This window comes from Pristiophorus japonicus, chromosome 31 (genome assembly GCF_044704955.1).
Source record: "Pristiophorus japonicus isolate sPriJap1 chromosome 31, sPriJap1.hap1, whole genome shotgun sequence".
Classification (NCBI taxonomy): domain Eukaryota; kingdom Metazoa; phylum Chordata; class Chondrichthyes; family Pristiophoridae; genus Pristiophorus; species Pristiophorus japonicus.
Genome location: NC_092007.1, coordinates 13,425,068 through 13,449,157, shown reverse-complemented (window position 1 = coordinate 13,449,157; position 24,090 = coordinate 13,425,068). Strand labels below are relative to the sequence as shown.

At 55.2% G+C, this 24,090-nt stretch overlaps 1 protein-coding gene across 1 annotated transcript in view; it reads right to left on the bottom strand.

Annotated features, from left to right (window-relative positions):
* Nucleotides 1-22,771, bottom strand: part of LOC139240447 (B-cell receptor CD22-like) — a 136,672-nt gene extending 113,901 nt beyond the window's left edge. Inside the window, exons 1-5 of the mRNA XM_070868975.1 lie at nucleotides 22,512-22,771; nucleotides 18,483-18,776; nucleotides 17,180-17,470; nucleotides 11,601-11,966; nucleotides 4,430-4,729 (exon numbers count right to left, since the gene is read on the bottom strand). Coding sequence (XP_070725076.1) covers nucleotides 4,430-4,729; nucleotides 11,601-11,966; nucleotides 17,180-17,470; nucleotides 18,483-18,776; nucleotides 22,512-22,740 — 1,480 coding nt within the window. The 5' untranslated portion in view covers nucleotides 22,741-22,771. The remainder of the gene's footprint in view (nucleotides 1-4,429; nucleotides 4,730-11,600; nucleotides 11,967-17,179; nucleotides 17,471-18,482; nucleotides 18,777-22,511) is intronic.
* Nucleotides 22,772-24,090: the final 1,319 nt, after the last annotated feature.

Below are 24,090 nucleotides of genomic sequence, written 5' to 3'. Positions count from 1 at the left end.
TCTCTCCTCATACCGACAGTCCTGCCATCCCAGGAATCAGTCTGGTGAACCTTCGCTGCACTCCCTCTATGGCAAGTATATCCTTCCTTAGGTAAGGAGATCAAAACTGCACACAATACTCCAGGTGTGGTCTCACCAAGGCCCTGTATAACTGGAGTAAGACATCCTTGCTCCTGTACTCAAACCCTCTCGCAATGAAGGCCAACATACCATTGGCCTTCCTAACTGCTTGCTGCCCCGGCATGTTTGCTTTCAGTGACTGGTGTACAAGGACACCCAGGTCCCTCTGTACATCCACACTTCCCAAGCCATCACCATTTCAATAATACTTTGTCCTTATGTTTTTCTGACCAAAGTGGCTAACGTCACATTTATCCACGTTATACTGCATCTGCCATGTGTTTGCCCACTCACTCAACCGATCTAAATCGCCTTGCGGCATCTTTGCATCCTCCTCACAACTCACAATCCCACCTAGTTTTGTGTCATCGGCAAACTTGGAAATATTACATTTGGTTCCCTCATCCAAATCATTTATCTATATTGTGAATAGCTGGGGCCCCAGCACTGATCCCTGTGGTACCCCACTAGTCACTGCCCGCCACCCTGAAAAAGTCCTGTTTATTCCAACTCTCTGTTTCCTGTCAGTTAACTAATTTTCAGTCCATCCCAGTACATTACCCCCAATCCTATGTGCTTTAATTTTTCACACTAACCTCTTATGTGGGACTTTATCAAAGGCCTTCTGAAAATCCAGATATGCTACATCCACTGGTTCTCCCTTATCTACTCTATCAAATACATCCTCAAAAACTCCAGTCGGTTTGTCAAACATGATTTTCCTTTCATAAATCCATGATGACTTTGTCTAATCCCGTTGATATTATCTAAGTGTGCCGTTATCACATCCTTTATAATAGACTCCAGCATTTTCCCCACTACTGATGTCAGGCTAACCGGTCTGTAGTTCCCCATTTTCTCTCTTGCTCCTTTTTTAAACATTGGCCACCCTCCAATCTGCAGGAACTGTTCCATAATCGATAGAATTTTGGAAGATGACAGCCAATGCATCTACTATATCCATGGCTACCTCTTTTAGTGCTCTTGGAGGCAGATCATCAGGCCCTGGGGATTTATCGGCCTTCAGTCCCATTACTTTCTCCAGCGCTATTTTCTTATTTATCAATTGCTTTCATTCCTCTTGCTCACTCGCCCCTTGGCTCCCGAGCATTTGTGGGTTGCTATTTGGGTTCACCCATTCCCTCCACCACCGGGTAGAGGCGGCGGGTTTGGGAGGTGCTGCCGAAGAAGCCTTGGCGAGTTGCCGCGGTGCATCTTGTAGACGGTGCACACTGCAGCCACGGTGCGCCGGTGGTGGAGGGAGTGAGTGTTGGAGGTGGTGGAGGGAGTGAGTGTTGGAGGTGGTGGAGGGAGTGAGTGTTGGAGGTGGTGGAGGGAGTGAGTGTTGGAGGTGGTGGAGGGAGTGAGTGTTGGAGGTGGTGGAGGGAGTGAGTGTTGGAGGTGGTGGAGGGAGTGAGTGTTGGAGGTGGTGGAGGGAGTGAGTGTTGGAGGTGGTGGAGGGAGTGAGTGTTGGAGGTGGTGGAGGGAGTGAGTGTTGGAGGTGGAGGGAGGGAGTGAGTGTTGGAGGTGGTGGAGGGAGTGAGTGTTGGAGGTGGTGGAGGGAGTGAGTGTTGAAGGTGGTGGAGGGAGTGAGTGTTGGAGGTGGTGGAGGGAGTGAGTGTTGGAGGTGGTGGGGAGCGTGGCCCATCGAGTGGCCTGCTTTGTCCTGGATGGTGTCGAGCTTCTCGACTTTGCACTTCATAGATGGCAACAACAAAAACTTGTATTTATATAGCGCCTGTAACGTGGTGAGCCATCCCAAGACGCTTCACGGGAGTATTACGAGATTAACTATTTGACACCGAGCCGCATGAGGAGACATTTGGGACATGCGACCAAAAGCTGGGTCAAAGAGGTCGGTTTTAAGGAGCGTCTTAAATGAGGAGAGAGAGGTGGAGAGGTTCAGGGAGGGAGTTCCAGAGCTTGGGGCCGAGGCAGCTGAAGGCACGGCCACCGATGGTGGAGCGATGGAAATCGGGGGATGGGCAAGAGGGCAGAATTAGAGGTCAGTGAGCACAGGGGGTGATGGGTGAGTGGGACTCGGTGCGAGTTAGGACACGGAGCAGTGAGCACAGGGGGTGATGGATGAGTGGGACTGGGTGTGAGTTAGGACACGGGGCAGTGAGCACAGGGGGTGATGGGTGAGTGGGACTCGGTGCGAGTTAGGACATGAGTCAGTGAGCACAGGGGGTGATGGGTGAGCGGGACTCGGGGCGAGTTAGGACACGGGGCAGTGAGCACAGGGGGTGATGGGTGAGCGGGACTGGGTGTGAGTTAGGACACGGGGTCAGTGAGCACAGGGGGTGATGGGTGAGTGGGACTGGGTGTGAGTTAGGACACGGGGCAGTGAGCAGAGGGGGTGATGGGTGAGTGGGACTGGGTGTGAGTTAGGACATGGGTCAGTGAGCACAGGGGGTGATGGGTGAGCGGGACTTGGGGCGAGTTAGGATACGGGGCAGTGAGCACAGGGGGTGATGGGTGAGTGGGACTGGGTGTGAGTTAGGACACGGGGTCAGTGAACACAGGGGGTGATGGGTGAGCGGGACTGGGTGTGAGTTAGGACATGGGTCAGTGAGCACAGGGGGTGATGGGTGAGCGGGACTCGGGGCGAGTTAGGACACGGGGCAGTGAGCACAGGGGGTGATGGGTGAGTGGGACTGGGTGTGAGTTAGGACACGGGGTCAGTGAACACAGGGGGTGATGGGTGAGCGGGACTCGGTGCGAGTTAGGACACGGGGGCAGTGAGCACAGCGGGTGATGGGTGAGCGGGACTCGGGGTGATTAGGACACGGGGACAGTGAGCACAGGGGGTGATGGGTGAGTGGGACTGGGTGCGAGTTAGGACACGGGGCAGTGAGCACAGGGGGTGATGGGTGAGTGGGACTGGGTGTGAGTTAGGACACGGGGCAGTGAGCACAGGTGGTGATGGGTGAGTGGGACTGGGTGTGAGTTAGAACACGGGGTCAGTGAGCACAGGGGGTGATGGGTGAGTGGGACTCGGTGCGAGTTAGGACACGGGGTCAGTGAGCACAGGGGGTGATGGGTGAGTTGGACTCGGGGTGAGTTTGGACACGGGGCAGTGAGCACAGGGGGTGATGGGTGAGCGGGACTCGGTGCGAGTTAGGACACGGGGCAGTGAGCACAGGGGGTGATGGGTGAGCGGGACTCGGGGTGAGTTGGGACACGGGGTCAGCGAGCACAGGGGGTGATGGGTGAGTGGGACTCGGTGCGAGTTAGGACACGGGGCAGTGAGCACAGGGGGTGATGGGTGAGCGGGACTCGGTGCGAGTTAGGACACGGGGCAGTGAGCACAGGGGGTGATGGGTGAGCGGGACTCGGTGCGAGTTAGGACACGGGGTCAGTGAGCACAGGGGGTGATGGGTGAGTGGGACTGGGTGTGAGTTAGGACACGGGGCAGTGAGCACAGGAGGTGATGGGTGAGTGGGACTGGGTGTGAGTTAGGACACGGGGGCAGTGAGCACAGGGGGTGAGGGGTGAGTGGGACTCGGGGTGAGTTTGGACACGGGGGCAGTGAGCACAGGGGGTGATGGGTGAGTGGGACTGGGTGTGAGTTAGGACACGGGGCAGTGAGCACAGCGGGTGATGGGTGAGTGGGACTGGGTGTGAGTTAGGACACGGGGGCAGTGAGCACAGGGGGTGAGGGGTGAGCGGGACTCGGGGTGAGTTCGGACACGGGGTCAGTGAGCACAGGGGGTGATGGGTGAGCGGGACTCGGGGTGAGTTAGGACACGGGGGCAGTGAGCACAGGGGGCGAGGGGTGAGCGGGACTCGGGGTGAGTTAGGACACGGGGGCAGTGAGCACAGGGGGCGATGGGTGAGCGGGACTCGGTGCGAGTTAGGACACGGGGGCAGTGAGCACAGTGGGTGATGGGTGAGCGGGACTCGGGGTGAGTTGGGATACGGGGGGCAGTGAGCACAGGGGGTGAGGGGTGAGCGGGACTCGGGGTGAGTTGAGATACGGGGGGCAGTGAGCACAGGGGGTGAGGGGTGAGCGGGACTCGGGGTGAGTTGGGATACGGGGGGCAGCCGAGTTTTGGATCCCCTCTAGTTTACGTCGGGTAGAATGTGGGAGGCCGGCCTGGAGTGCGTTGGAATGGTCAAGTCTGGAGGTAACGGAGGCGAGGATGAGGGTTTTGGCAGTGGATGCGCGAGGCGGGGGGCAGAGACGGGCGATGTTACGGAGGGGGAAACAGGCGGGTTTAGTTACGCTGTGGATATGTGGCCGGAAGCCCATTTCAGGGTCAGATATGACCCCAAAGGTTGCGAATATTCTGGGGCAAGTACTTACACCTGACGTTCAGATGGACCTCACTGTCGGCCGACTTTGTATTGTGACCAAACACAGCATTGCATCTCAGAGCCTGATTGCTTCCCTCGAATGTCGGGGTGAATGTCACGTCCCGGGAATAGATCCAAACGTTGTCCCTGTAAGATTGGTGTGTGTCCGACTGAACGCTCGAGTAAGGGCTGTTCCACTCCAAGGCAGGGGTGTCCTCGGGGCAGTAACTCTCCACGGAACAACTCAGCGTGGTCTCTTTCCCCTCCTCGACATTCCCAGGTGGTTTGATCTCTGGTTTCTCCGGATTCTCTGTGGAATAGACCAACGAATTAAAGGGTTGTTCCAGAATATTTGATGTATTTGAGGGGCAGTACTGAGGGAGTGCCGCACTGTCGGAGGGGCAGTACTGAGGGAGCGCCGCACTGTCGGAGGGGCAGTACTGAGGGAGCGCCGTACTGCCGGAGGGGCAGTACTGAGGGAGCGCCGCACTGTCGGAGGGGCAGTACTGAGGGAGCGCCGCACTGTCGGAGGGGCAGTACTGAGGGAGCGCCGCACTGTCGGAGGGGCAGTACTGAGGGAGTGCAGCACTGTCGGAGGGGCAGTACTGAGGGAGTGCCGCACTGTCGGAGGGGCAGTACTGAGGGAGTGCCGCACTGTCGGAGGGGCAGTACTGAGGGAGTGCCGCACTGTCGGAGGGGCAGTACTGAGGGAGTGCCACACTGTCGGAGGGGCAGTACTGAGGGAGTGCAGCACTGTCGGAGGGTCAGTACTGAGGGAGCGCCGTACTGTCGGAGGGGCAGCACTGAGGGAGTGCAGCACTGTCGGAGGGGCAGTACTGAGGGAGTGCCGCACTGTCGGAGGGGCAGTACTGAGGGAGCGCCGCACTGTCGGAGGGGCAGTACTGAGGGAGTGCCGCACTGTCGGAGGGGCAGTACTGAGGGAGTGCCGCACTGTCGGAGGGGCAGTACTGAGGGAGGGCCGCACCGACGGAGGGGCAGTACTGAGGGAGCGCCGCACTGTCGGAGGGGCAGTACTGAGGGAGCGCCGCACTGTCGGAGGGGCAGTACTGAGGGAGTGCCGCACTGTCGGAGGGGCAGTACTGAGGGAGTGCCGCACTGTCGGAGGGGCAGTACTGAGGGAGTGCCGCACTGTCGGAGGGGCAGTACTGAGGGAGCGCCGCACTGTCGGAGGGGCAGTACTGAGGGAGCACCGCACTGTTGGAGGGGCAGTACTGAGGAAGAGCCGCACTGTCGGAGGGGCAGTACTGAGTGAGCACCGCACTGTCGGAGGGGCAGTACTGAGGGAGCCCCGCACTGTCGGAGTGGCAGTACTGAGGGAATGCCGCACTGTCGGAGGGGCAGTACTGAGGGAGTGCCGCACTGTCGGAGGGGCAGTACTGAGGGAGCGCTGCACTGTCGGAGGGACAGTACTGAGGGAGCGCTGCACTGTCGGAGGAACAGGACTGAGGGAGCACCGCACTGTCGGAGGGGCAGTACTGAGGGAGCACCGCACTGTTGGAGGGGCGGTACTGAGGGAGCGCCGCACTGTTGGAGGGGTGGTACTGAGGGAGCGCCGCACTGTTGGAGGGGTGCTACTGAGGGAGTGCCGCACTGTCGGAGGGGCAGTACTGAGGGAATGCCGCACTGTCGGAGGGGCAGTACTGAGGGAGCGCCGCACTGTTGGAGGGGCAGTACTGAGGGAGTGCCGCACTGTTGGAGGGGCAGTACTGAGGGAACGCAGCACTGTCGGAGGGGCAGTACTGAGGGAGTGCCGCACTGTCGGAGGGGCAGTACTGAGGGAGTGCCGCACTGTCGGAGGGGCAGTACTGAGGGAGCCCCGCACTGTCGGAGGGGCAGTACTGAGGGAATGCTGCACTGTCGGAGGGGCAGTACTGAGGGAATGCCGCACTGTCGGAGGGGCGGTACTGAGGGAGTGCCGCACTGTCAGAGGGGCACTACTGAGGGAGCCCCGCACTGTCGGAGGGGCAGTACTGAGGGAGCGCCGCACTGTCGGAGGGGCAGCACTGAGGGAGTGCGGCACTGTCGGAGGGGCACTACTGAGGGAGTGCGGCACTGTCGGAGGGGCAGTACTGAGGGAGTGACGCACTGTCGGAGGGGCAGTACTGAGGGAGTGCGGCACTGTCGGAGGGGCAGTACTGAGGGAGTGCCGCACTGTCGGAGGGGCACTACTGAGGGAGTGCGGCACTGTCGGAGGGGCAGTACTGAGGGAGTGACGCACTGTCGGAGGGGCAGTACTGAGGGAGTGCGGCACTGTCGGAGGGGCAGTACTGAGGGAGCGCCGCACTGTCGGAGGGGCACTACTGAGGGAGCCCCGCACTGTTGGAGGGGCAGTACTGAGGGAGTGACGCACTGTCGGAGGGGCAGTACTGAGGGAGTGCCGCACTATCGGAGGGGCAGTACTGAGGGAGCCCCGCACTGTCGGAGGTGCAGTACTGAGGGAGCGCCGCACTGTCGGAGGGGCAGTACTGAGGGAGAGCTGCACTGTCGGAGGGGCAGTACTGAGGGAGTGCCGTACTGTCGGAGGGGCAGTACTGAGGGAGCACCGCACTGTCGGAGTGGCAGTACTGAGGGAGTGCCGCACTGTCGGAGGGGCAGTACTGAGGGAGCCCCGCACTGTCGGAGGGGCAGTACCGAGGGAGTGCCGCACTGTCGGAGGGGCAGTACTGAGGGAGTGCCGTACTGTCGGAGGGGCAGTACTGAGGGAGCACCGCACTGTTGGAGGGGCAGTACTGAGGGAGTGCCGCACTGTCGGACGGGCATTACTGAGGGAGCACCGCACTGTCGGAGGGGCGGTACTGAGGGAGCACCGCACTGTCGGAGGGGCAGTACTGAGGGAGTGCCGCACTGTCGGAGGGTCAGTACTGAGGGAGTGCCGCACTGTCAGATCCGACTTAAAAAATACAAACGAGAGGGAAGATCGTTTCTGAGAGTAAATTAGAAAGAAATATAAAAACAGACAGTAAGAGTTTCTACAGGTGTATAAAAAGGAAACGAGAGGCTAAAGTAAACGATGGTCCCTTAGAGAATGAGACCGGGGAATTAATAACGGGGAACAGGGAAACGGCAGAGACTTTGAACAAATATTTTGTATCAGTCTTCACGGTAGAAGACACTAAAAATATCCCAATAATTGATAATCGGAGACTATTGAGAGGGATAGCTTAATACAGTCACTGTCAGTGGAGATAAAGTACTAATGGGACTAAAGGTGGACAAGTCCCCTGGACCTGATGGTCTGCATCCTCGGGTCTTCAGAGAAGTGGCTGCAGAGATAGTGGATGCATTGGTTGTAATCTACCAAAATTCCCTGGATTCTGGGGCGGTTCCAGTGGATTGGAAAACCACAAATGTAACGACACTATTTGAGAAAGGAGGCAGACAGAAAGCAGGAAACTATAGACCAGTTAGCCTGACATCTGTGGTTGGGAAAATGCTGGAGTCCATTATTAAGGAAGTGACGGCAGTGAAGAGAGGGACTGGATTGGAGATCACCAAGGTCCCGGTCGGTGATTGGAGCGTGGGCAGGGACAGCAGGAGCCGCGAGGTCGGGGGCGAAGGAGCGGCGAGAGTTCGGGGAGCGACGTGATAGGGGCCCAGGAGAGGCGAGGGCCCAGGGGCCCAGGAGAGGCGAGGGCCCAGGGGCCCAGGAGAGGCGAGGGCCCAGGGGCCCAGGAGAGGCGAGGGCCCAGGGGCCCAGGGCCCAGCCCACACTGTGCGATATGTTGTGAGCACTGGGTCCGTGCAGCAGAGCTGGTCTCCAGTCGTCCTGGTTAACCCTTGCCCCTGGACCAAGACCTCGCTCTGTCAAGCCCCGTGTGGTGGCTGGTGTACAACGGTCACCCCACGTTAAAACAATCCACCCACAGGCATCTTCCACCCTTCAGGATGTAGTTCGGGGTCCGGAATATCAGCTCCTTCATCGAAACACCTGTGAACTCATCCCTTTTTGGCGTAGAAGCAAGTCTTCCTCGTTTCGAAGGACCGCCAAAGAAGACAGAGTAGTGGGATATTCAGAAAATCTTAATACAGTCCAGCAGAGTCAGCATGGATTTATGAAAGGGAAATCACGTTTGACAAATTTGCTGGAGTTACATAAGAACATAAGAAATAGGAGCTGGAGTCAGCCATTCGGCCCCTCGAGCCTGCTCCGCCATTTAATACGATCATGGCTGATCTGATCATGGACTCAGCTCCACTTCCCTGCCCGCCCCCTTATCCCCTTATCGGTTAAGAAACTGTCTATCTCTGCCTTAAATATATTCAATGTCCCGGCTTCCACAGCTCTCTGAGGCAGAGAATTCCACAGATTTACAACCCTCTGAGAGAAGAAATTCCTCCTCATCTCAGTTTTAAATGGCCCCTTATTCTAAGACCATGCCCCCTAGTTCTAGTCTCCCCCATCAGTGGAAACATCCTCTCTGCATCCACCTTGTCAAGCCCCCTCATAATCTGATACGTTTCGATAAGATCGCCTCTCATTCTTCTGAATTCCAATGAGTAGAGGCCCAACCTCCTCAACCTTTCCTCATAAGACAACCCCCTCATCCCCGGAATCAGCCGAGTGAACCTTCTCTGAACTGCCCCCAAAGCAAGTATATCCTGTCGTAAATATGGAAACCAAAACTGCACGCAGTACTCCAGGTGTGGCCTCACCAATTCCCTGTATAACTGTAGCAATACTTCCCTGCTTTTATACTCCATCCCCTTTGCAATAAAGGCCAAGATACCATTTTATGTTCTTTGAGGATGTAATGAGTTGGTTGGATAAAGGGGAACCAGTGGATGTGGTGTATTTGGATTTCCAGAAGGCATTTGACAAGGTGCCACATAAAAGGTTACTGCACAAGATAAAAGTTCATGGGGTTGGGGGTAATATATTAGCATGGATAGAGGATTGGCTAACTAAAAGAGAACAGAGAGTCGGGATAAATGGTTCATTTTCAGATTGGCAAACGGTAACTAGTGGGGTGCCACAGGGATCAGTGCTGGGTCCTCAACTATTTACCATCTATATTAATGACTTGGATGAAGGAACCGAGTGTAATGTAGCCAAATTTCCTGATGCCACAAAGTTAGGTGTGAAAGCAAATTGTGCAGAGGACGCAACAAATCTGCAAAGGGCTAGAGACAGGTGCAGTGAGTGGGCAAGAATCTGGCCGACAGAATATAATGTGGGAAAATGTGAGGTTATCCATTTTGGCAGGAAAAATAAAAGAGCAAATTATTATTTAAGTGGAGAAAGATTGCAAAGTGCCGCAGTACAGCGGGACCTGGGGGTTACTTGTGCATGAAACACAAAAGGTTAGTATGCAGGTACAGCAAGTGATCAGGAAGGCCAATGGTATCTTGGCCTTTTATTGCAAAGGGGATGGAGTATAAAAGCAGGGAAGTCTTGCTCCAGTTATACAGGGTATTGGTGAGGCCACACCTGGAGTACTGCGTGCAGTTTTGGTCTCCGTATTTAAGGAAGGATATACTTGCTTTGGAGGCAGTTCAGGGAAGGTTCACTCGGTTGATTCCTGGGATGAAGAGGTTGTCTTATGAGGAAAGGTTGAGCAGGTTGGGCCTGTAGTCATTGGAGTACCCATGAGAGGGGATCTTATTGAAACGTGTAAGATTCTGAGGGGGGCTGGACAGGGTAGATGCAGAGAGAATGTTTCCCCCTCGTGGGGGAATCTAGAACTAGGGGGCATAGTCTCAGAATAAGGGGCCGCCCATTTAAAACTGAGATGAGGAGGAATTTCTTCTCTCAGAGGGTTGTAAATCTGTGGAATTCTCTGCCCCAGAGAGCTGTGGAGGCTGGGTCATTGAATATATTTAAGGCGGAGATAGACAGATTTTTGAGCGATAAGGGAGTGAAGGGTTATGGGGAGCGGGCAGGGAAGTGGAGCTAAGTCCATGATCAGATCAGCCACGATCGTATTAAATGGCGGAGCAGGCTCGAGGGGCCGAATGGCTGACTCCTGCTCCTCTTTCTTATGTAGTTATGTTGTTATGGTCTGTCCAACCCTGTCACCATGTCCCACACTTCTTTGTCAGTGCCAGCAGGTGGCAATGCTTGCGTGACTTCCCTCTTGAAGCGAATCAAGTTTCAATGTTTTCAACCGAGCTCATTGAGAAGAAAGGGCAAGTATTTTGTTTGTTATTTTTACTATTCATTCACAGGATGTTGGCGTCACTGGCAAGTCCAGCGTTTATTGCCCATTCCTATTTTCCCAGGACACTGGGGAGAACTCCCCCTGCTCTTCTCCACAATAGTGGCCATGGGACCTTTTACATCCGCCTCAGAGGGCAGACGGGGCCTCGGTTTAATGTCTCATCTGAAAGATGGCATCTCTGACAGTGCCACACTCCCTCAGTACTGCCCCTCCGACAGTGCGGCGCTCCCTCAGTACTGTCCCTCCGACAGTGCAGCGCTCCCTCAGTACCGCCCCTCCGACAGTGCGGCGCTCCCTCAGTACCGCCCCTCCGACAGTGCGGCGCTCCCTCAGCACTGCCCCTCCGACAGTGCGGGGCTCCCTCAGTACCGCCCCTCCGACAGTGCGGCGCTCCCTCAGTACTGCCCCTCCGACAGTGCGGGGCTCCCTCAGCACTGCCCCTCCGACAGTGCGGGGCTCCCTCAGTACTGTCCCTCCGACAGTGCAGCGCTCCCTCAGTACCGCCCCTCCGACAGTGCGGCGCTCCCTCAGTACTGCCCCTCCGACGGTGCGGCGCTCCCTCAGTACTGCCCCTCCGACGGTGCGGCGCTCCCTCAGTACTGCCCCTCCGACAGTGCGGCGCTCCCTCAGTACTGCCCCTCCGACAGTGCGGCACTCCCTCAGTACCGCCCCTCCGACAGTGCGGCGCTCCCTCAGTACTGGCCCTCCGACAGTGCGGCGCTCCCTCAGTACAGCCCCTCCGACAGTGCGGCGCTCCCTCAGTACTGCCCCTCCGACAGTGCGGCGCTCCCTCAGTACTGCCCCTCCGACAGTGCGGCGCTCCCTCAGTACTGCCCCTCCGACAGTCGGCCAGGGTTACGGGGCTCGCGTCTCTGGAGTTGGGCCTCGAACCCTTGACCTTCTGATTTGGAGGTGAGACAGAGAGAGAGAACACTGAACCCTTTGAGCCACCGCTGGCACTGAATAGCTGATAGCTGGGCAGAATTTCATTCGTAAGCTCACCAGATACCATCAGTTTGACCCCGGTTTTCCCCGACCATTTGTGTCCGGCTATTTCCATTCGGAAATAATATCTCCCGCTGTCTGTCAATTTCAAATTCTTGATCCTCAAGGAGCAATTCCCGCTGTCCATACTTCCAAGGAACTCTAACCGTCCGGTAAAATCGGTGTTGCTGCCTTCATGGGTGTGGTACACTTGATCTCCGTCATAATTATCGTTCTTCAGCCAAATCCCAATGGATTTGCGGGCTCCAGTGCGAGGGTCAGTGTTCAAGGCTCCCTTCGTGCGGAATAGGCACGGTATGGTCACACATGAGCCTTCCAAGGCCTTCAGCGCTAAAGGAGCCCAAACTCCCCATTGGTTGTCACCTGGAACACACAAGGTCAGTGTGAGGGCCAGTACCATCTCTGAGAAACACACAGCAAGAATTTTTAGATGTCTATAGCGCCTTTAACGGAGGGAAGCGTCTCCAGGTGTTTTGCAGGAGTGTTATAAAAACATTGAAACAGAGAAAGTTACAGCACAGAAGGAGGCCATCTCGGCCCATCGTGTCCGCCCCGGCCGACACAGAGACACACGACCCTCGGTCAGCAGCCCTGAAGGTTTACATATAAACCTATGAACAATGACGGAAAGGCAAAGGGCACCCAGCCCAACCAGTCCGCCTCACACAACTGCGACATCCCCTTACACCGAAACATTCTCCACTCCACCCCAACCAGAGCCATGTGATCTCCTGGGAGAGGCAAGAACCCGATACAAACCCAGGCCCATTTAGGGAGAGAAAAATCTGGGAAAATTCCTCTCCGACCCATCCAGGCGATCGACACTAGTCCAGGAGATCACCCTGGCCGTATTCGATTCCCTGCGGTACTTACCGTTATATCTGCTCCATCCAGCAAAAGGTCATCCAGTCTAATCCCAATTACCAGCTCGAGGTCCGTAACCCTGCAGGTTACTGCACTTTAAGGGCCCATCCAACCATCTCTTAAAAGTGGTGAGGGTTTCTGCATCCACCACTCTTCCAGGCAGCGAGTTCCAGATCCCCACAACCCTCTGCATAAAGAAGCCCCCCCTCAAATCCCCTCTAAACCTTCCACCAACCACCTTAAAACTATACCCCCTCATAATAGACCCCTCCACCAATGGAAATAGACCCTTACTGTCCACTGTGTCCAAGCCCCTCAATATATCTCAATGAGGTCTCCTCTCAACCTACTCTGTTCCAATGAGAACAAACCCAGCCTATCATAGAAACATAGAAAATAGGTGCAGAAGTAGGCCATTCGGCCCTTCGAGCCTGCACCGCCATTCAATAAGATCATGGCTGATCATTCCCCTCAGTACCCCTTTCCTGCTTTCTCTCCATACCCCTTGATCCCTTTAGCCGTAAGGGCCACATTTAACTCCCTTTTGAATATATCTAATGAACTGGCCTCAACAACTTTCTGTGGTACAGAATTCCACATGTTCACAACTCTCTAGGTGAAGAAGTTTCTCCTCATCTCGGTCCTAAATGGCTTACCCCTTATCCTTAGACTGTGACCCCTGGTTCTGGATTTCCCCAACATCGGGAACATTCTTCCCGCATCTAACCTGTCCAGTCCCATCAAAATTTTATACCTTTCTATGAGATCCCCTCTCATTCTTCTAAATTCCAGTGAATACAGGCCCAGTCGATCCAGTCTTTCTTCATATGTCAGTCCTGCCATCCCGGGAATCAGTCTGGTGAACCTTCGCTGCACTCCCTCAATAGCAAGAATGTCCTTCCTCAGATTAGGAGACCAAAACTGAACACAATATTCCAGGTGAGGCCTCACCAAGGCCCTGTACAACTGCAGTAAGACCTCCCTGCTCCTGTACTCAAATCCTCTCGCTATGGAGGCCAACATGCCATTTGCCTTCTTCATCGCCTGCTGTACCTGCATGCCAACTTTCAATGACTGATGTACCATGACACCCAGGTCTCGTTGCACCTCCCCTTTTCCTAATCTGTCGCCATTCAGATAATATTCTGTCTTCCTGTTTTTGCCACCAAAGTGGATAACCTCACATTTATCCACATTATACTGCATCTGCCATGCATTTGCCCACTCACCTAACCTGTCCAAATCACCCTGCAGCCTCTTAGCGTCCTCCTCACAGCTCACACCGCCACCCAGCATAGTGTCATCTGCAAACTTGGAGATATTACACTCAATTCCTTCGTCTAAATCATTGATGTATATTGTAAATAGCTGGGGTCCCAGCACTGAACCCTGCGGTACCCCACTAGTCACCGCCCGCCATTCTGAAAAGGACCCATTCATTCTCACTCCCTGCTTCCCACCTGCCAACCAGTTCTCCATCCACACCAACACACTACCATACACCCTGACCCTGCACACCAATCTCTTGTGTGGGAACCTGTCAAAGCCCCCTGAAAGTCCAATCTGTCCTCATAACTAAGATTCTCCATTCCAGGCAACATCCTAGTAAATCTGCTGTGCACCCTCTCTAGTGCAATCACGTCCTTCCTATAATACGGCGACCAGAACTGCACGCAGTACTCCAGCTGTGGCCTAACCAGTGCATTATACAATTTAAGCATAAACTCCCTGCTCTTGTATTCCATGCCTCGGCCAATAAAGGCAAGCATTCCGTATGCCTTCTTAACCACCTTATCCACCTGGCCTGCTACTTTCAGCGATCTGTGGACAAGCACTCCAAGATCCCTTTGTTCATCTACACTATTAAGTGGCCTACCGCTTTAATGTGCATACCCTTTCCTTATTAGCCCTCCCAAAGTGCATCATCTCGCACTTCTCTGAATTAAACTCCATTTGCCACTGCTCTGCCCACCTGACCAGTAGATTGATATCCTCCTGCAGCCCATGACTTTCCTCCATTATCAACCACACAGCCAATTTTAGTGTCGTCTGCAAACTTCTTAATCATATATTCAAATCTAAATCGTTGATATATACCACAACAAGCAAGGGACCCAGTTCCGAGCCCTGCGGAATCCCCACTGGAAACATCCTTCCAGTCACAAAAACATCATAACCCTTTGCTTCTTACCTCCAAGCCAATTTTGGATCCAACTTGCCACTTTGCCCTGGGCTTTAACCTTCATGACCAGTCTACCACGTGGGACCTTATCAAAAGCCTTGCTAAAGTCCATATATATTACATCGTACGCACTGTCCTCATCGACCCTCTTGGTTGCCTCCTCAAAAAATTCAATCAGGTCAGTCAAACACGATCTTCCCTTAACAAATCCATGCTGGCTGTCCCTAATTAATCCTTGCCTTTCCAAATGTAGATTTATCCTGTCTTTCGGGATTTTTTCCAATAATTTTCCCACTACTGAGGGTAGGCTGACAGGCCTGTAATTACTCAGCCTGTCCCGTTCTCCATTCTTAAACAAGGGTACCACATTAGCAGTCCTCCAATCCTCCGGCACCATGCCCAGATCCAAAGAAGACTGGAAAATGATGATCAAGGCCTCTGCTATTTCCTCTTTTACTTCGCTCAACAACCTGGGATACATTTCATCCGGGCCTGGGGACTTACCTACTTTCAAAGCTGCTAAGCCCCTTAATATTTCTTCCTCTCACTATATTTATTTCATCCAGAAGATCACACTCCTCCTCGATAGCATTATCTGCATTACCCCTTTCCTTTGTGAAAACAGATAAAATATTTGATACCGAGCCACATACATAGAAATTAGCACAGGTGTGCAAGATCTTGGTCAAAGATGTCGGTTTTAAGGAGCATCTAGAAGGGGGAACGAGAGTCGATATATTCTTTACGACATCACAAATTCACAAGATGGTGCTACAGGAACTTGTCATGTGATCTTGGCACATGATCTTTGTTGTGTACATCAGGACTTGCAGTACCAGTGCAGTCCACTAGGGGCAGCAGTAGTCCAGTAGGGGGAGCTCTATAATTCAGAGAGGTCGAGAGGCGGAGAGGTTTAGGGAGGGAGTTCCAGAGCTTGGGACCCAGGCAGCTGAAGGCACGGCCGCCAATGGTGGAGCGATTATAATCAGGGATGCTCCGGAGGGAAGAATTAGGGGAGCGTAGCCATCTCGGGGAGGTTCTGGGGCTGGAGGAGGTTACAGAGATAGGGAGGGGTTCTGGGGCTGGAGGAGGTTACAGAGATAGGGAGGGGTGTATGGGCTGGAGGAGGTTACAGAGATAGGGAGGGGTTCTGGGGCTGGAGGAGGTTACAGAGATAGGGAGGGGTGTAGGGGCAGGAGGAGGTTACAGAGATAGGAAGGGGTGTAGGGGCTGGAGGAGGTTACAGAGATAGGGAGGGGTGTAGGGGCTGGAGGGGGTTACAGAGATAGGGAGAGGTGTAGGGGCTGGAGAGGGTTACAGAGATAGGGAGGGGTGTAGGGGCTGGAGGGTGTTACAGAGATAGGGAGGGGTGTAGGGGCTGGAGGAGGTTACAGAGATAGGGAGGGGTGTAGGGGCTGGAGGAGGTTACAGAGATAGGGAGGGGTGTAGGAGCTGGAGGAGGTTACAGAGATAGGGAGGGGTGTAGGGGCTGGAGCGGGTTACAGAGATAAGGAGGGGTGCAGGGGCTGGAGGGGGTTACAGAGATAGGGAGGGGTGTAGGGGCTGGGGGAGGTTACACAGATAGGGAGGGGTGTAGGGGCTGGAGGGGGTTACAGAGATAGGGAGGGGTGTAGGGGCTGGAGGAGGTTACAGAGATAGGGAGGGGTGTAGGGGCTGGAGGAGGTTACAGAGATAGGGAGAGGTGAGGAGACCTCGGAGAGTTTTGAACACGAGGATGAGAATTTTGAAATCGAAGCGTTGCCGGACCGAGAGCCAATGTCGGTCAGCGAGCACAGGGGGTGATGGGTGAGTGGGACTGGGTGCGAGTTAGGACACGGGGGCAGTGAGCACAGGGGGTGATGGGTGAGTGGGACTGGGTGCGAGTTAGGACACGGGGGCAGTGAGCACAGGGGGTGATGGGTGAGTGGGACTCGGTGTGAGTTAGGACACGGGGCAGTGAGCACAGGGGGTGATGGGTGAGTGGGACTCGGTGCGAGTTAGGACACGGGGGCAGTGAGCACAGGGGGTGATGGGTGAGTGGGACTGGGTGCGAGTTAGGACACGGGGGCAGTGAGCACAGGGGGTGATGGGTGAGCAGGACTCGGTGTGAGTTAGGACACGGGGTCAGTGAGCACAGGGGGTGATGGGTGAGCGGGACTCGGTGCGAGTTAGGACACGGGGGCAGTGAGCACAGGGGGTGATGGGTGAGCGGGACTGGGTGTGAGTTAGGACACGGGGGCAGCGAGCACAGGGGGTGATGGGTGAGTGGGACTGGGTGCGAGTTAGGACACGGGGGCAGTGAGCACAGGGGGTGATGGGTGAGTGGGACTGGGTGTGAGTTAGGACACGGGGCAGTGAGCACAGGGGGTGATGGGTGAGTGGGACTCGGTGTGAGTTAGGACACGGGGCAGTGAGCACAGGGGGTGATGGGTGAGTGGGACTGGGTGTGAGTTAGGGCACGGGGACAGCGGGGTTTTGGATGAGCTGATGGTTACGGAGGGAGGAAGATGAATAAAGCCTGGATACTTACTTAATATTTCCAGGGCGATTGTATCAGAGGAGGTCGTTCCAACCGCATTCATTGCTTTGCACTTGTAGAAAGAATAGGGAGGAACTGAATGGATCCACAGTGTTTCTTCTCGGTTGTAAGAAAGGTCCGTGCTGCTCAGTAGGCCTCCAGCATATGATTGATGGTACCTAATCCATCTGTACTGTGTCACTGGAGGGTTACTGCTCAAGACTCCACACTTTAACGTCACTGGAACCCGAGCACGGATTGGTGCAGTGGGAGAGGAGGTAATGTAAACCACCTTCGGGGCATCTGAATAACGGAAAGTCACAGAATCACAACAACATGTTACTGTCAGCCTAAGATCGCAGAACGCAGAGAGAATAAAGTCATCTGGCCTCAGTACTGCCCCTCCGACAGTGCGGCGCTCCCTCAGTACTGCCCCTCCGACAGTGCGGCGCTCCCTCAGTACTGCCCCTCCGACAGTGCGGCGCTCCCTCAGTACTGCCCCTCCGACAGTGAGGCGCTCCCTCAGTACTGCCCCTCCGACAGTGCGGCGCTCCCTCAGTACTGCCCCTCCGACAGTGCGGCGCTCCCTCAGTACTGCCCCTCCGACAGTGCGGCGCTCCCTCAGTACTGCCCCTCCGACAGTGAGGCGCTCCCTCAGTACTGCCCCTCCGACAGTGCGACGCTCCCTCAGTACTGCCCCTCCGACAGTGAGGCACTCCCTTAGTACTGCCCCTCCGACAGTGCGGCGCTCCCTCAGTACTGCCCCTCCGACAGTGCGGCGCTCCCTCAGTACTGCCCCTCCGACAGTGCGGCGCTCCCTCAGTACTGCCACTCCGACAGTGAGGCACTCCCTTAGTACTGCCCCTCCGACAGTGCGGCGCTCCCTCAGTACTGCCCCTCCGACAGTGCGGCACTCCTTCAGTACTGCCCCTCCGACAGTGCGGCGCTCCCTCAGTACTGCCCCTCCGACAGTGCGGCGCTCCCTCAGTACTGCCCCTCCGACAGTGCGGGGCTCCCTCAGTACTGCCCCTCTGACAGTGCGGCACTCCCTCAGTACAGCCCCTCCGACAGTGCGGCACTCCCTCAGTACTGCCCCTCCGACAGTGCGGCACTCCCTCAGTACTGCCCCGGGGGGAGCTTGGGCCTGGATTACGGGGCTGGAGTCTCTGGAATGGGGGCTGGGACCCAGGACCTCGTGACTCGGAGTCGAGGGTGAGCACTGAGGCGAGGGAGCCAACCTGTAACGTGTTAGGTCCCGGCTCGGAGTGCTGACACTCCATTGAAAGCAGGATCGGTCGAGCTTGGCTTCACTTACAGTTCACATTCAAGGTGAAGCGTTTGCTGTGCGATTCCTGTTGTTCTGAGAGACTCCCGCAGCTCAGTGTCCTCCCGTGGTCCTTAAAGGATGCGACAAAGGTCAACATAACGGAGCTATACCATCCGTTTTCGGCAGAGCCAGCAACTTCTGACGACGAGGACCTGTTTAAGGCTTCAGAACCGGACCACCCGAGCAGCCCAGGGCACGAGTATTGCACCGAGCAAGTTAACGTCACTTCAAGTCCGTCTCTGATCTCCTCAGGCGACGATGCGATTGTAAAACGGGGCACATCTTTGGAGAAAGAGTTGAGCGAGATGCAATGTTATTTAACACGTACCTTGTGTGTACATGGAACAAAGCCAGCTCCATCCGAGAGTTACATCGAGCGTACAGCGCAGACACAGGCCCCTGGGCCCCACCGCTCCGTGTCGGGGTTAATGTTCCACACCAGCTCCCTCCCTCCCCTCTCCATCGCACCCCATCACCATATCCTTATATTTGCAGGATCTTGCGGAGACAGCGTGGGTGGTATTTCACCAGCGACTCGAGGTGTCTACTGTACATGGTCCATGTCTCTGGGCCATACAGGAGGGCGGGTATCACTACAGCCCTGCAGACCATGAGCTGGGGGTGAGGTACCTACTGTACATGGTCCATGTCTCTGGGCCATACAGGAGGGCGGGTATCACTACAGCCCTGTAGACCATGAGCTGGGGGTGAGGTACCTACTGTACATGGTGCATGTCTCTGGGCCATACAGGAGGGCGGGTATCACTACAGCCCTGTAGACCATGAGCTGGGGGTGAGGTACCTACTGTACATGGTCCATGTCTCTGGGCCATACAGGAGGGCGGGTATCACTACAGCCCTGTAGACCATGAGCTGGGGGTGAGGTACCTACTGTACATGGTCCATGTCTCTGGGCCATACAGGAGGGCGGGTATCACTACAGCCCTGTAGACCATGAGCTCGCTGGTGGATTTGAGGGCCTGGTCTTCGAACACTCTTTTCCTCAGGCGGCCGAAGGCTGCACTGGCGCACTGGAGGCGGTGTTGGGTCTCGCCAATGTCAGCCCTTGTTGATAGGAGGCTCCCAAGGTATGGGAAATGGTCCATGTTGTCCAGGGCCGCGCCGTGGATCTTGATGACTGGGGGACAGTGCTGTGCGATGAGGACAGGCTGGTGGACAACGATGTCTCCGCAAGCTCACAGTCTACAGGGCTGTAGTGATACCCGCCCTCCTGTGTGGCTCAGAGACATGGACCATGTACAGTAGACACCTCAAGTCGCTGGAGAAATACCACCAACGCTGTCTCCGCAAGATCCTGCAAATCCCCTGGGAGGACAGACGCACCAACGTTAGCGTCCTCGACCAGGCCAACATCCCCAGCATCGAAGCACTGACCACACTCGACCAGCTCCGCTGGGCAGGGCCACATTGTCCGCATGTCCCCCCAGACACGAGACTCCCCAAAGCGAGCGCTCTACTCGGAACTCCTTCACGGCAAACGAGCCAAAGGTGGGCAGAGGAAACGTTACAAGGGACCACCCTCAAAGCCTCCCTGATAAAGTGCAACATCCCCACCGACACCTGGGAGTCCCCGGCCCAAAGACCAGTCCGCCCTAAGTGGAGGGAGTGCATCCGGGAGGGCGCTGAGCACCTCGAGTCTCGTCGCCGAGAGCGTGCAGAAACCAAACGCAGGCAGCGGAAGGAGCGTGCGGCAAACCAGTCCCACCCTCCCCTTCCCTCAACGTCTATCTGTCCCACCCTCCCCTTCCCTCAACGTCTATCTGTCCCACCCTCCCCTTCCCTCAACGTCTATCTGTCCCACCCTCCCCTTCCCTCAACGTCTATCTGTCCCACCCTCCCCTTCCCTCAACGTCTATCTGTCCCACCCTCCCCTTCCCTCAACGTCTATCTGTCCCACCTGTGACAGGGACTGTGGTTCCCATATTGGACTGTTCAGCCACCTAAGGACTTGTGTTAAGAGTGGAGGCAAGTCTTCCTCGATTCCGAGGGTCTGCCTATGACGAGGATGAAATGATTTGGATGAGGGAACCAAATGTAATATTTCCAGGTTTGCCGACGACACAAAGCTCGGTGGGATTGTGAGTTGTGAGGAGGATGTAAAGATGCCGCAAGGCGATTTAGATCGGTTGAGTGAGTGGGCAAACACATGGCAGATGCAGTATAATGTGGATAAGTGTGACGTTATCCACTTTGGTCAGAAAAACATAAGGACAAAGTATTATTTAAATGGTGATGGCTTGGGAAGTGTGGATGTACAGAGGGACCTGGGTGTCCTTGTACACCAGTCACTGAAAGCAAACATGCCGGGGCAGCAAGCAGTTAGGAAGGCCAATGGTATGTTGGCCTTCATTGCGAGAGGGTTTGAGTACAGGAGCAAGGATGTCTTACTCCAGTTATACAGGGCCTTGGTGAGACCACACCTGGAGTATTGTGTACAGTTTTGGTCTCCTTACCTAAGGAAGGATATACTTGCCATAGAGGGAGAGCAGCGAAGGTTCACCAGACTGATTCCTGGGATGGCAGGACTGTCGGTATGAGGAGAGATTGGGTCGACTGGGCCTGTATTCACTGGGGTTTAGAAGAATGAGAGGGGATCTCATTGAAAGGTATAAAATTCTGACGGGGTTGGACAGACTGGATGTGGGGAGGATGTTTCCCCGGGGCTGGGAAGTCTAGAACAAGGAGTCTCACAGTCTCAGGATACGGGGTAGGAAATTTAGGAGCGAGATGAGGAGAAACGTTCTCACTCAGAGGGTGGTGAACCTGTGGAATTCTCTACCACAGAAGGCTGTGGAGCCCAAGTCACTGAATATATTTAAGAGGGCGATAGATAGATTTCTAGACACAAAAGGCATCAAGGGGTATGGGGAGAAAGCGGGAATATGGTGTTGAGAGAGAGGATCAGCCATGATCTCATTGAATGGCGGAGCAGGCTCGAGGGGCCGAATGGCCGACCACTGCTCCTATTTTCTATGTTTCTAAGTTAGAAACATAAGAATTAGGAGCAGGAGTCGGCCATTGGGCCCCTCGAGCCTGCTCCGCCATTCAATGAGATCACGGCTGATCTTTGACCAACTCCACTTTCCCGCCCGATCCCTCGATTCCCCCAGAGTCCAAAAATCTATTGATCTCAGCCTTGAATATACTCAACGATTGAGCCTCCACGGCCCTCTGGGGCAGAGAATTCCAAAGATTCACCCCCCCTCCGAGTGAAGAAATTCCTCCTCATCTCAGTCCTCAATGGCCGACCCCTCATCCTGAGACTGTGTGACCCCTGGTTCGAGACTCCCCAGCCCGGGGGGGAAACACCCTCCCTGCATCTACCCTGTCAAGCCCCCCATTCTTCTAAACTCCAGGGATTATAGGCCCAATCTATCAATCTCTCCTTGCAATACAAGCCGCTCATCCCAGGAATCAGTCTGGTGAACCTCCATTGTACCACCTCCAAAGCAAGTATATCTTTCCTTGGATAAGGAGACCAATATTGTGCACAGTACTCCGACATCTTCTCTACGTCTACCCTATCGAACCCCTTCAGAATCTTAAACATCTCCATCAGCTCACCCCTCAGCCTTCTCTTCTCCAGAGAAATGAGCCCCAGCCTTTCCTGATAGTTATAACCTCCTAGTTCTGGGATCGTCCTTGTAAATCTGTTTTGTATCTTCTCCAGTGCCTCTATATCTCTTTTATAATGCAGCGACCAGAACTGTGCACGGTGCTCCAAGTGTGGTCTAACCCAGGTATATGGAGACCAGAACTGTGCACAGTGCTCCAAGTGTAGTCTAACCCAGGTATATGGAGACCAGAACTGTGCACGGTGCTCCAAGTGTGGTCTAACCCAGGTATATGGAGACCAGAACTGTGCACAGTGCTCCAAGTGTGGTCTAACCCAGGTATATGGAGACCAGAACTGTGCACGGTGCTCCAAGTGTGGTCTAACCCAGGTATATGGAGACCAGAACTGTGCACAGTGCAACAAGTAGATACAAGACTTACCAGAAATACTTATCGTGACGCCATTTGGTTCTGAATATTTATGCTTGTCATTAAGCTCCATTCGAAAGTAATATGTTCCCTCATCTCCCCTCTTCAGGTTATTGATCTTTAAGGTACAATCCCCTTTGATCGTGTTGAGGAAGTGAGTGCGGTTTTGGTAGCGTGTGTCTGAGTTGCCCCTGGAGTTGATCACGAGGGTCCCATCTGTCTTGTCTCCCTGTAACCACATCCTGGTTTTGAGGGGCGAATTACCCGGGTAGCTGTAGGTGCAAGGGATGACTACACAGGAACCTTCTGCCCCGGTTATGGAGCTGGGAGTCTTCACACTCCATCTGTAGCCAAGAACGTCTAGATACACAAAATCAACTTGCATTTAGACAGCGCCTACAACGTAGTAACAATGTCCCAAGGCGCTTCACAGCAGCGTAAATCGGCCAAAGGGTTTGACCCCAAGCCACGTGAGGAGATATTGGGGACAGGCGACCAAAAGCTGGGTCAAAGAAGTCGGTTTTTAAGGAGCGCCTTGAAGGAGGAGGAGGAGGAGAGAGAGGCGGAGAGGTTTAGGGAGGGAGTTCCAGAGCTTGGACCCCAGGCAGCTGAAGGCACGGCCACCGATGGTGGAGCGACGGGAATCGGGGGATGGGCAAGAGGGCAGAATTGGAGGGACGCAGAGTTCTGGGAGAGTTGTAGGGGCTGGAGGAGGTTACAGAGATAGGGAGGGGTGTAGGGGCTGGAGGGGGTTACAGAGATAGGGAGAGGTGTCGGGGCTGGAGGAGGTTACAGAGATAGGGAGGGATGTAGGGGCTGGAGGAGGTTACAGAGATAGGGAGGGGTGTAGAGGCTGGAGGAGGTTACAGAGATAGGGAGGGGTGTAGGGGCTGGAGGAGGTTACAGAGATAGGGAGGGGTGGAGGGGCTGGAGGAGGTTACAGAGATAACGAGGAGTGTAGGGGCTGGAGGAGGTACAGAGATAGGGAGGGGTGGAGGGGCTGGAGGAGGTTACAGGGATAGGGAGCGAGGTGGCCCGAGAGTGAGTTAAAAGCAATGATGAGAATTTTGAAATTGAGGCACTGCTGGACCGGGAGCCAATGTCAGTCAGTGAGCACAGGGGGTGATGGGTGAGTGGGACTGGGTGTGAGTTAGGACACGGGGTCAGTGAGCACAGGGGGTGATGGGTGAGTGGGACTGGGTGTGAGTTAGGACACGGGGGCAGTGAGCACAGGGGGTGATGGGTGAGTGGGACTCGGTGTGAGTTAGGACACGGGGTCAGTGAGCACAGGGGGTGATGGGTGAGTGGGACTCGGAGTGAGTTAGGACACGGGGCAGTGAGCACAGGGGGTGAAGGGTGAGTGGGACTCGGAGTGAGTTAGGACACGGGTCAGTGAGCACAGGGGGTGATGGGTGAGTGGGACTGGGTGTGAGTTAGGACACGGGTCAGTGAGCACAGGGGTTGATGGGTGAGTGGGACTGGGTGTGAGTTAGGACACGGGGCATTGAGCACAGGGGGTGATGGGTGAGTGGGACTGGGTGTGAGTTAGGACACGGGGGCAGTGAGCACAGGGGGTGATGGGTGAGTGGGA